Source organism: Ipomoea triloba, chromosome 8, assembly GCF_003576645.1.
Source record: "Ipomoea triloba cultivar NCNSP0323 chromosome 8, ASM357664v1".
Lineage (NCBI taxonomy): Eukaryota > Viridiplantae > Streptophyta > Magnoliopsida > Solanales > Convolvulaceae > Ipomoea > Ipomoea triloba.
This window is the reverse complement of record NC_044923.1, coordinates 425,906-438,284: the sequence shown is the minus strand read 5'-3', so window position 1 is coordinate 438,284 and position 12,379 is coordinate 425,906. Positions and strand designations below refer to the sequence as shown.

Below are 12,379 nucleotides of genomic sequence, written 5' to 3'. Positions count from 1 at the left end.
AGGTTAAAGAGGCTCTTAGCTGGTTGAAGGCAATACATGTGGATAGGGTGGAGGTGAAGATGGATGCCCAACATGTGTTTTATGCGATGAGAGGTGTGTTGGGTGGTCGTTGTTTGGGGCAATTATTGATGATATTAAGGAAATGTCTACGTCGTTTGTGAATGTGGATTTATGCTTTGCTAAATAGTATACGAATCAAGTTGTCCACATTTGGTTGTTAGGGAAGTTGTTTCTTTGTCGGGATCTAGAAAATGGTTATTCATTCATTCTGTTTTTATTGTCGATGCATTTTGAACCCTGATATTGGTTTTTAATATATCTATCTCCCTTTCAAAAAAAATATTTGGGTACATTATTTGTTAGTGTTAGTTGAACAAAAGTTGCACTATAAATATTGTAGAGTGTATGTAACTCTATATATAATAAGTCTTGAATTTATTTATTTATTTTTGAGTTTTTTAAAAATTTACATAATGCATTAGCACGTATTCACATCTTATGAAATAAACTAATTTAGTGGAGTTTTAAGCATATCTGGTGAGTTCATAACGTTTCTTTATCTTACTCTTCAAGTTCAATATTCTTTTCTAGGACAAAGTCATTTCGCTTTTTCTTCAATTATATATACGGATTCTATACACTAGTATTTATTGATAATATAAACTCAAGCATGAGTCACAACGAACTTTTAAAAAGGGAGATTATGATAGAAATAAAAAGAGGTTGAAAGAGATTGAGAGAGAGACACGACAAGAGAAGATGAAGGGAGACAATAAATCGACCGATGGTATTATTTTTTCCTATTGATCAATACAGACCGTCAGACACATACAACATAACATATATAATTATATATACGTACACTACCTAATTTAAATAACTCCTAGCTAATTATCAATAAATTATATACCTAAAATCCATCAAGACTCAAATTCCATTATATTCCTATATTTAACCTTCAAATTATTATTACATATTCACATTCAATGGCCTATCACTGTCCGCCTGTTAAGAAATACTTTATCTTCAAGGTATATATAACTGCGAATATAAGCATGGCCATATTTTGGTAATTAATTTTCCTAGCCTAGTTGGACCAACATATGGTGACATAAACGATTTATTTATTGAATCACCTTATAATAATAAAAATCATCATATCATATAACTTGTCATCTTGAACCATTTTGTCAACCATTCATGTCGTAAGGGTGACATATTCTTCTAAATGTAGTACTAGAGTTACAATAATTCTGGTTTTTTATTCCTAACCTGCTGTTATTCTTCTCCCTTCTGCACAATCACCTAAACAGCATCTATTTTAACCTAAAAACGATGTATTACAAGGAAAATTGATCGTTTGTTTAAGGACAAAACAATGGATTCGATGCGATGTTCCCATGGACAATCGAATTTGCCAGAATCCAAAGTTGTTGATTTGCTGTGTAGTCCCAATATTAATAAAGTTGTTAATGAACCGAACATGAATGAACAGAGGTTGTTTGTGTTCATTTGTTAAGATTTTTAGAATAATGTTTGTGTTCGTGTTAGTTTGTTAAGACGTTTTGTTCGTTTGTTAAGCGTTTATTAGTGTTTGTTAACCTTCACGAATGTGTTTATCAACGTTAATGAACAGGTTCGTAAACATGTTTGTTCACATTTGCGAACATGTTCGTTGACGTTCGTTGAGCACTTAATAATCAAATCCATGCACATGTTCATGATCATAATTCGTTCGTGAACAAGAAATAATATAATATATGTTTACAAACAATAATCAAACAACATAACTATATATATATATATATATATATATATATATATATATATATATATATAACATTACTAAACGAACACAAACAAGCTTGTTCACGAGCTCTTAGTAAACGAGCCTACAACTGTTCAGACTCTATTCGTTTATGAATCAAATTCTAAAATTTGTTCATTTATGTTCATTTAACTTAATAAACGAACACGAGTAGTGAAATCTCTGTTCGCTAACCCCTAATGGTCCTGCAGGGTTGTTTGGTAAATGAGCCATAAATTATTTAAAATATTGGTTACCTGCCATGCCACCACTGTTTCATGAAAACTTGGACACTGTATTCCCACTCCCACAAACACCAAGGCTTAGCCTGAAATTTTTTGAAATATGGATCTATATTAAGTGAAGGTCGACTTGTATATTAAGGAGTATTGATTAAATATGTTACGTGTGAGTTGAGTCACATACTCACATACTTTAAATTGGTCACTAGATGAAAGACGATCTCATCACTATGGTGTACGGGTGATTAGATGAGGTTTAGACTATGCATTTAAGGCCAGATCAGACCTTAACTTTACTAGTCTACCACAAAAATTAGCTCAAAGGTGAAAGGGACAATAGACAATTTCTTTGATTTATAGGAAATTAAAGCTCGCAGTCACTACTGAAAGTGTGTTCTAAGTGAAGCTCATCTTGTGAGTATAACTGATAAAGAATCTTAAAGAGGTAAAGTAACCAAATTGCTCATAGCTAATCAGCTCAAAGTCTCAAACTAATAAGGTCAATAGCCTGTAGACAATTCTAACAAGAATTAAACTTAAGATTTTATACTTGTCTAACCAACTAAACTAAGCTAAGGTTATTTCCATAAATATCAGTATAACACAATATTTAAATGGAATATTCTTCCCTCCTTTTACCGACAAATTAAATCAAAGCCAGCTGGGGTTTTTAATTTCTTCCTACAGCACGAATGCAGCAAATCGGCGAGGCCAAAACATCCTGACCTCTTTTTTTAATCCTAAAATTTGTGGATTATTACAAAGAAATTGACTAGTTTGTTTTTGTTTTGTTTGAGGACAAAATTAACGGATTCGGATCGAGGGCATTGAACTATTTTAGCAGTAACCAAAATTTGCTCTGAGGTCCCGCAGGTTGTCTGTTCTTTGACGTGTCGAACGGCCGAAAATCCATCAATTTTTTTTTGAGTGACGTACTTGAAGGTGTGTATGTGTTGAGTATTGAGTAATACCCGTTTCTAACTTTAACCAGTAAAGAACTATAAAAAATAAACTAGTTTTAGTTATAATTGATCGATTCAAACTAATAAAGTCAATAGGCCGCACTAGTTAGGAGTCAAACTTATAAATTTGTGGTTATCAAATTAATAGTATTAACTAACTTAATTAAGGTTGTCCCATAAATTTATTGGTCTCCTGTAAATCGGTAGTACCACCATTGTAGGGAGATGTTTACAACTTTGTTTGATCTAACTGGGTGGTTTAGAGATCAATTAAAATATACAATATAATTTGATATGAAGTGTTGAGTATAATATCGTAAATCTTTTAAATTATTATTATATTATGTGCTTAATTGATTTGTTGTTCCCCACGGGCACTGTAAAATGAATGATAAGTTTGCATTATCTTGTAGGTAAAATGAGTTACAAGATGCATGCATTAGGATTGTCCAACATATATAATATATAGACATAAATGTATTTAATTGAGATTAAGCATATACTTTAATTTGGTATTGGAGTAAACTTTATGCCAAAGACTATTAGTTCGAATCTCCACGCACCTGATAAAAAGAGACTACATACAATCTACGTTACTTGAAACTCATCAAAAATAACCGACTCGCACATCACAGTTATATTTATATATTATATATATGCTCAACACTAACTAAAGATGGTTTTACCTAGTATCAATCAACCCCTTAGATTTTCTCATAAATTTCATTCATTAATATTTAGAAGGTTGGAATCATAAACAAATTCTGCTAATTTTTGGAAGACAACGAAATTGACTAAATATGTATGAGAATTATGTTCCACACATTTAACCACCGATTACACAAATCTGATGATTTTATCTTCTTTATACTAAATAATTATTTATCGTGTCCAAAGTCTCCCCCATAATCCATGCAGAGAGCAAAAGACAACATTGCTTACTTCGATGTGATTGTAAAGTTTTATATTATGGACTAATCACATAGATCATTATAAAATTGTCTAGTGGAATTAATTCTTTGATTTAGCAAATTCTCATATTTATCTTCTTCTTTTTTAAGAAAAGGAAAAAAATTATCTTTAATCACTAATTGTAATTATGATTTTTATAGGTAATTTTGTTGATTAAAACAATATAATGCTATACGATCACAATATGAAAGCTACTAATTTACTTAGAATAAAATTATATATGGCATACGTAATTGCAGAGTGATGATCGGGCGGTAAGGTGTATAACAGCATATTGTTTGTCTCCGCGTAAATAAATACGTGAACCTTGCAACCATGCATGGACTCTAATATATATAAATAATTTTGACTTATTATATTATTATTACCATCATTATTGGTTAATTGTGAGAAATATACATATATAATTATATATGGATTTTGGAAGGTAGCCTGCAGCCTAGATCATTCGTCTCGATCAATAATTGAGTGTATAGTTTCAGTATGACACAGACATCACTCCCTAGCTTGCCCTCTGGATAGATCAATAATTGATGGATGCATGCATGTCCTTAGCTTGTATTCAAGATTAGTATTAATTTTCCTATGAAATAATTTTGTTTATAGATGTTTATTAGTAATGATGGGAAATATACCTCGGGCATATAGTCGTATACCCTGTATGTATTCCTCTTTGTGTAAAGAACAATTCCCGACCTGGAAAGACCTTGTACGACGGCCCGATCCAACTCGAGCTGGAGAGCGGACCGCAAGTGATTAGGCTGCGCTAGCTATAGCGTAGCACGTCTTGAGCTCAATCCCGACCGAGGGTCTTAACGCGGCATTTTGAGCAAATAACTCTTCTCATCATAAAACAAGAATCATGGGACTATAACCTATCATGTTAATTAGTTAGACTTGACGGGAATATTGTAGCATGTGGACCAATTTGCACGACCGCCTCTGATCCCACCGAATGCATGTAAAACACACGGCGAGTATGTCGGGATCACAATGTGTGCTCCCTCCTAACCTCTATAAATAGCACATATATTGCTTGGTGGAGGGCGACTTTTGGATTTAGACCCAACCCATATTATCTCGAGAACCTCTTACCCACTGTTATTTACTTCGGAGCTCACATATTAACATTACATTTAAAAAAAAATAGAAATTAAAAAAGTTCACAAAAATTAATAAAAATTTATGAATATTTTTTATATAGACTTTTAAGTCAATAAAAGTTTATATGGACCATATATATGTATATGTCACTGATAAAGGAGTAGGCCGAGAGTATTGAAAACAAGGGTGTTAGGTGTTGAATACCCACAAGCCCAATCCAAGTTTATTTAAAAAGATGAAAGATGGGCTGAAACGGGCCCGGCCCGGAATCCATGTTGGACCCCACTAAGTTTTCGCGCAACGCTTTTGCTTCGGTTATTGAATTTCCCGGGAGATTTACTGTTCATTAACAGCAACAAACTAACCTCTTTCCAATTCCTTTTTCCTTAATTTCTCAGCCATTAATCGTCGTCTCTTTCTCTGTCCTAGGGTTTTCTCCATCTCTCTCTGCCCAAGCAAGCTCGATTCGGTATGGACAATCACACATCACCCTCCATAGACGCGCACCAACCTTCATCTTCTTCCACTCAGCTCAATTTCAATCCCAAAACCCCATCGCGGACCAATCTCGTTGTTTCCGGGATCAATTCCGCCTCACCGTCGAGGACTATCTACGGAGACCGTTTCATTCCGAGTAGATCTTCCTCAAAATTTGAGCTTTTCAATGTTTCTCTGCCGCCGCATTCCTCCTCTGAAGATTCCAGCAATGCCTATACTACGCTGTTGCGGGCGGCGTTGTTTGGTCCTGATTCCGGGGCGGTTTTGCCTCCTTTGACGCCGGAGAGCTCTGGCCGTAATTTGCACAGTAATTCTCTGAATTGCAATATATTCCGGTACAAAACTGAGACCCGGAAGTCTGTGCATTCTTTGTTCCCTTTTGGGTTTGATGATCAGGTCCCTGGTGTTAGTCCTAGCCCTGTGAAGGCTCCCAGGAAGGTGCCTAGATCTCCTTTCAAGGTGAAGTCTTTGATCTGGGGTTGCTTTGCTTTGGTACTAATTTGGAAATTTGTGGTCTGAAATTGAATGCTTGGCTTTGATTAGGTATTGGATGCGCCTGCATTGCAAGATGATTTTTATCTAAACCTTGTGGACTGGTCTTCTCACAATGTTTTGGCTGTTGGGTTGGGGAATTGTGTATATTTATGGCATGCTTCCAGTAGCAAAGTGAGTGAGTTCTTTGTTTCCTGCTGCACCCTTTCAGTTGGAATGCTGAGCCCGGGTTATATTGATTTTGGTAATGTGCAATATATTCAGGTAGTAAAGCTGTGCGATTTGGGAATTGATGATAGTGTCAGTTCGGTTGGATGGGCACAGCGTGGTACACATCTTGCAGTCGGAACTAGCAATGGAAAAGTCCAGGTTTAAATTATCAAGCTTTTCATAGGAGGATTCTTCTCTTAGTGGTTTAATGCATAAGTTAAGTGATTGAATTAGCTGAGTATCCTTGTACTTCACTGTTTGTGTGAAAAAGGAGACTAAAGCATGTCTATTTTCACTGATTTTCTAAGAAAGCTTCTGAATTTGTGTTGACATCTTAGTTTTCTAATGGTCGTATAGATGCTTTTCATTGAGGTCCTTGGCCTATAGCTTAATAGCGGATATATTGTCATAACCATGACCATTTTTTTCTACTCCTATTTACTAATTTATTTGGGTGGCATGTGTAGATAAGAAAACACCAACAATATTGTGCTCCTTTAACACCATAATATTCATAAAAGATTCACTCTTTAGATCAAAGTTCCATTAGCATGTTATTAAGTCATTATGCATATTGTCTGGTTAGATATGGGATGCATCTCGGTGTAAGAGAATAAGAACCATGGAGGGACATCGATTACGAGTTGGGGCACTAGCTTGGAGTTCTTCTGTGTTGTCTTCGGGAAGCCGTGACAAGAGCATTCTTCAACGTGATATACGAGCTCAAGATGATTACGTCAGCAAGCTAAGTGGTCACAAGTCAGAGGTCAAGCTCTCTTCTTAATATATGATCTATTCATCTTTCTGTTTTTATTGCCATCTGGAAGAGTAATTTTCCTAAGTTATTTTTTTAACATCATGATATCAAATTTATTGGATTTTAGGTATGTGGACTGAAGTGGTCGTATGACAACCGTGAATTGGCATCTGGTGGAAATGATAATAGAGTATGCACTTCATGCTTGCTTTATGTTTAATTACCTCAAAAAAAAAAAAGGGATCTTGATTGAATCTTTTCCTGGATAGCTTTTTGTATGGAACAACCATTCGACACAACCTGTGCTGAAATATTGTGAGCACACTGCTGCTGTAAAAGCAATTGCATGGTCACCCCATCTTCATGGACTTCTTGCTTCTGGTGGTGGCACAGCTGACCGATGCATTCGTTTCTGGAATACTGCCACTAATACTCATTTGAATTGCATGGACACTGGTAGCCAGGTGATAAGCTTATCATCAATTAGGTTTATCAATATTCTGGGAAATATTTCGACATTTTGCTTATGCATATTGTTTAGTAACTTATTAAACATTATGCTTGGGCTCAATTTTCTTAAACGGTAACTATCAAATTCATGGTATCATACTCCGTAGTTGGAAATTCACAAACTTCCTAATTGGAGGGGTTGTATGACAAATTTATCAATAACCAAATGATATCTACATGGTGGGGGGACCTTAAACCTTACCTTATACAAAAGAGAAAGGATGAGAAAGTTCAACATTGAACAAAAAATAGTAACTAGTGATAATTGTTGATCCACGTCAACACAATCAGGCAAAAGGACAAGGTGTATCCTTTGTTAGTTGACTATTCAACAATATATGAAAAAATATGCTCAAGATAGCAGCATAATCATTCTAAATTTGTTGTATGCTACCATGATTTACTGAAATTGGTCTGATGTTCTTTTTGACTTGTTTGCTTGCTAAGATTCACTGATTACTGGTGAGTAGATTAACTAATAGGTGTATTTGCTATTATATCTGGCAGGTTTGCAATCTTGTATGGTCTAAGAATGTGAATGAATTGGTCAGCACACATGGGTACTCCCAGAACCAAATAATAGTTTGGAGATATCCTACAATGTCAAAGGTAGTGTTTCCTAAAAAGTCCAATGGACTTCAATCACCACCTACATAAAGACATTTCTTTTACCAATTTGTTCTTTACCTTTCCCCTCTTGTAAATCCAGATAGCAACCTTGACAGGGCACACGTATAGGGTCCTGTACCTAGCCATCTCACCTGATGGTCAGGTAATATAATCGAACATCCACTTCTCAGCTCGCTCATACTTGTGCGCACACACAAACACAAGAACGTAAGAAGTTTTCTTTATCTTTATACGTTTTTGATTGTGCAGACAATTGTGACTGGAGCAGGAGACGAAACACTCCGCTTCTGGAATGTGTTTCCTTCCCCTAAATCTCAGGTAAACGTTATGGTAGATGGTGAAAATAATTAAGCTGTATGTATCCATTTCCCTTACAATATCTTACTGCATAACACAACAGTGAAAAAGTTTATGCTTGGTGCTTGACTCCATCTTCACTTGATAGTGAAAGACATAAAAATGTGATCTTTTCTGTGTCACATTATCCTTTCTCAAGAAACTCACATTTCACATGGATCAAATTTTTGATGCAGAACACGGAGAGTGAAATCGGATCATCTTGTCTTGGCAGAACTCAAATCCGGTGACTATCTTCCTCAAATTTTTTCCCCACTTCATTATAGAGAATCTAAAGCTTTTGTTCTATTCACCTGGAGGGTGTATAACTTAAACAAGGGAAAAGCTCAAAGGCTTCAACCTCAGAGGTGACCATCTCTGTCACCTTCCCAAATACTACTGTTTTTTGACTCTACCCTTTGGATCATCATCAACACTGTACAGTGGGAGAAGTTATCATCATCAAACCTCATTAACTTTTCCCTGACTTTCTGTAAAATAGCCATTGAGAAAGAGAGAGAGAGAGAGAGAGAGAGAGTTGGTATTGTACGGATCATCAATACGTAGCACTGTTGAGTGCTATTCTTTTGTAAGTAAGTTATATACTTAATGACTGCTGAACCATACTATTGTAATAATTTTATAATAACACCAGATTTCATTGAAAAGTAGTCTTGTCCAAAGAATAAATTCCAAACACAAAACAGCACACATTAAAAAAAAATATCTAAAAAATCTACAGCAGTATTATTTACATGTTGAACTATATATATATGTGGGTGTTTTTACTACACAAGATGAAGTAATAATTCACCTACTGGAGTTTAGTTTAGTTTAGCTTTAGCCACCAGTATACTGGCGGCATAAATCATTGAAACACATCCTGTAATTTACTTTCTCCATCTCCGCCTCCCCCTCTGAATCTCGAGATAGACGGAATTAGAATTTTAATTTAGCTTTGTTGGCCCACTCCCGGGGGAGGAGGGGGAGCGGGGCCCGAGAGGTCGTGTGAGGAGGAGGACCAAGGAATCAAACTCATTGGAGGGAAGCAACAATCACAAGATTCTGGGCAAGGCTGTGGCATATCCGGGTTGCTTGCTAAGCTTTCCTTGCTGGAGTGGGGCCCTCCGCCACCACCACCGGTTGAAGATGCCTCCTTCAGTGGGCCCCAGCACTCTACCTTGTTGAATTCCGGAATGTTTGAGTGGAAATAAACCCACACTGAAGCTTCCTGCAATTCTGGATAATTATTCAGCAAATTCTCATCTCCATGAACAAATGCCTCCAGAACCTTCAAATCATCCAAAACCAAAACAAAAACAGATTCAGTAACAACAGATCAGATCAAATCAAATCAAAAGATTTCTACTTTTTAACTCAAGAAAGAAGAAAAAATCTAAAAACACAAAATTTATTGCAGAACTTACCACAGGGAGTTCTCTGCAGAAGATGTAGTACCTAAGTCTAGCAAATAAATCTAACAATAAATGGCCTCCACTTATGTGGCAATGAACATGAAGTGACATTTTCCCCTTCACCTTCTTCCACTCTGCAACTACTTCATCTCTTTGCAGCCTATTATACCAACCTTGTAACTGCAAATCAAAGATTTGTTTTTTAGAAGAACCCAAAATTTAATTTCTTCTCTTTTCTCTGTTTACAGATTCAATACAAATCAAGAAAGATACACCAAAAGAGAGAGAGAGAGAGAGGGAATATATTCCTTTTTTAGGTATTATTATATACCTGGGAATTATTTATTGTTTGAGAGATGGCCAGAGTGAGCTTAGAGGTGATATCACTGTGTGTAAGTGTGTATGTTCTTGGAAGCTTTCCTGGGTGCTTCTCTTCATCAACTCCTAAAAATAGAACCTTTAGCTTTGATGCCTCAAATATGGCTGGCCCAAATAACCTGGCCATCTAAACAAAAAACCAACAACACAGGAAAATCATCAATTAGAACCACCAAAAAGGGAAAAAAGATCCAATCTTTAACAATTAATCTTCAAGAAATTTCACAGGAACTGAAAAGAAAAGAGAGATTTACAGGAACAAAGGATTGGGGCTTCCTGTTCCTGGATCTTTTCCTGGTTCTGTATAAAAGCTCAGATGTTTGCTTTTCTGGATTTAGCTTTGCTGGAAGCACAAGAGAGGCAGATAAAGTCCCCATTTCTTCCTTGCCCAGAAGCTTCAATCTCTCTCTCTCTCTCTGTTTCTTCTGTGTTCAACTCCAAGATTGCAGGCAATCTGAATGTCGAAGTATAAGAAAAGAGACCCTGCTAGGTAGTTTGCTGTAGATTGGTTGCCTTTTTTGGAAATCGTTGCTTCCTTGGATTGTCTGTTTGCTTTGCTGCTTAGATTATCTAACGTTGGTGTTACTTTAAAGGCACAGTGTTTCATACGTGTACTAGTGTGTGTAACTGGTGCGTGAGAGATATTTACAGAGAAATGTAGAAATTGGGTTACAGACTTACAGTGCAGCTGCTTAGATTTTCAAGAAACCTTGAAAATTAGGGAACATTTTACAATTTTTTTATACATAAGGGAAGAAAAAAAATAATCCATGGCAAACTACTAAAAATACATTTGTAACACCACAAAATCAGGCAATCGGCAGCTAATAATAAATGAAAATCCCTAAGATGAGATCTGATTGGAAGGAGAGAATTAAGGAAAAAAATTTGTAATTCACTGATTGATGGTGGTAAAAAAAAATTTTCATTCTGCTGACAGCCTGACATTCTGTTTCTTGTAAAAAGTTGTTCATTTTGACGGTAGAAAAATATGAAAGTTGACGGAGCCCGGAGAATTAAAAGTGTTCAATATCTAATAAGTATGATCAAAATGTGACAAATTTTTATATAATGTACTAAATGTGACCAACCTTTAATAAGTCTAGGACAAAAAAGAGATAAACTATTTTTTTTTACTTATTATAAGCTCAATTACCCTTCAAAATTATTTAACAACTTAAGCTACTAGTCTATAACTGTCACGTTCAAAACGACTTTTGACTTTATTATATTGCTTTGGGTCGTAGAAGGGGTAGAGATGGAAGTTAGTATTCACGAGTCACGACCTAAATTTGGTCACACATTTTTTTTTTTCACTTAAAATTGACTAAATTCGTTATATATTTGGAAAATAAATAAAATAGAAATAGAAATTCCTGCGCCGCTATAATAATACATTAATACATTTAAAAAATAATTAGCCGACTTTAGGAGAGTGCATGGTTAATGACGGTTTTAGTCGCGTGTGGATTCCGGATTCCTTGCTGTATCACTACGTAATTGACGTTTTGCACTGTTTACCCTTCTCCACGTAGCTTCTCCTTTACTTATTATTATTTTACAAATATGATTCTGGTTAACATCTTCTTAATCGAGCTCGTTATAGAAAATATTTTAGTAAATTTTATCTTTTTTAAGTAATTTAAAATTTGTCAACGATCTTGTGTTCTAGTGGTACGAAGTTGCTCTTTTAAATGGTAGGTTATGGGTTCGACTGTTCGAGCTACAGTGTGGCGGTATTGACTATTTGTATTTCAGTAGTTTCAGAAAGTGGTGTGGATATAATAGGTGTGCCAATTGGTAAAGGGTTTGGCAAATTAAATGATTATTGTGGCAATAATGCAAGATATATAGTGATAAGACATATAGGTGGGTCGAACCAGACATGAAACTGTTTAGTTTGTTTTTGGCCATGAATGAATGGTGCTTGGCCTGTCTTTATATCCTTCCCATGATATCCAGTTTGGTATGTTCGTTAATTGTACAGATACTATCACATGTTAATACGTTATGCGCCTTTATCATGCTTTACTAACTCCATTATATTGATCCACATGCATTGTTGC

The 12,379-nt window shown here is 35.5% G+C and overlaps 2 protein-coding genes across 2 annotated transcripts; one reads left to right on the top strand and one right to left on the bottom strand.

The window, feature by feature from the left end:
- The first annotated feature begins 5,458 nt into the window (after positions 1–5,458).
- On the top strand, positions 5,459–9,188 carry LOC116027336 (protein FIZZY-RELATED 2-like). Its single transcript, XM_031268897.1, has 10 exons — positions 5,459–6,044; positions 6,129–6,251; positions 6,342–6,446; positions 6,874–7,053; positions 7,172–7,234; positions 7,314–7,508; positions 8,062–8,163; positions 8,264–8,326; positions 8,434–8,502; positions 8,718–9,188. Exons 1-10 carry the CDS (start codon positions 5,559–5,561, stop codon positions 8,769–8,771), a joined length of 1,440 nt encoding a protein of 479 aa, XP_031124757.1. The 5' UTR covers positions 5,459–5,558; the 3' UTR covers positions 8,772–9,188.
- Positions 9,189–9,206: 18 nt separating this feature from the next.
- On the bottom strand, positions 9,207–10,886 carry LOC116027337 (protein STAY-GREEN homolog, chloroplastic-like). The gene is made up of 4 exons (XM_031268898.1): positions 10,568–10,886; positions 10,267–10,440; positions 9,948–10,115; positions 9,207–9,811 (listed from the first exon to the last, which is right to left on the bottom strand). Exons 1-4 carry the CDS (start codon positions 10,688–10,690, stop codon positions 9,473–9,475), a joined length of 804 nt encoding a protein of 267 aa, XP_031124758.1. The 5' UTR covers positions 10,691–10,886; the 3' UTR covers positions 9,207–9,472.
- Between the last annotated feature and the right edge of the window lie 1,493 nt (positions 10,887–12,379).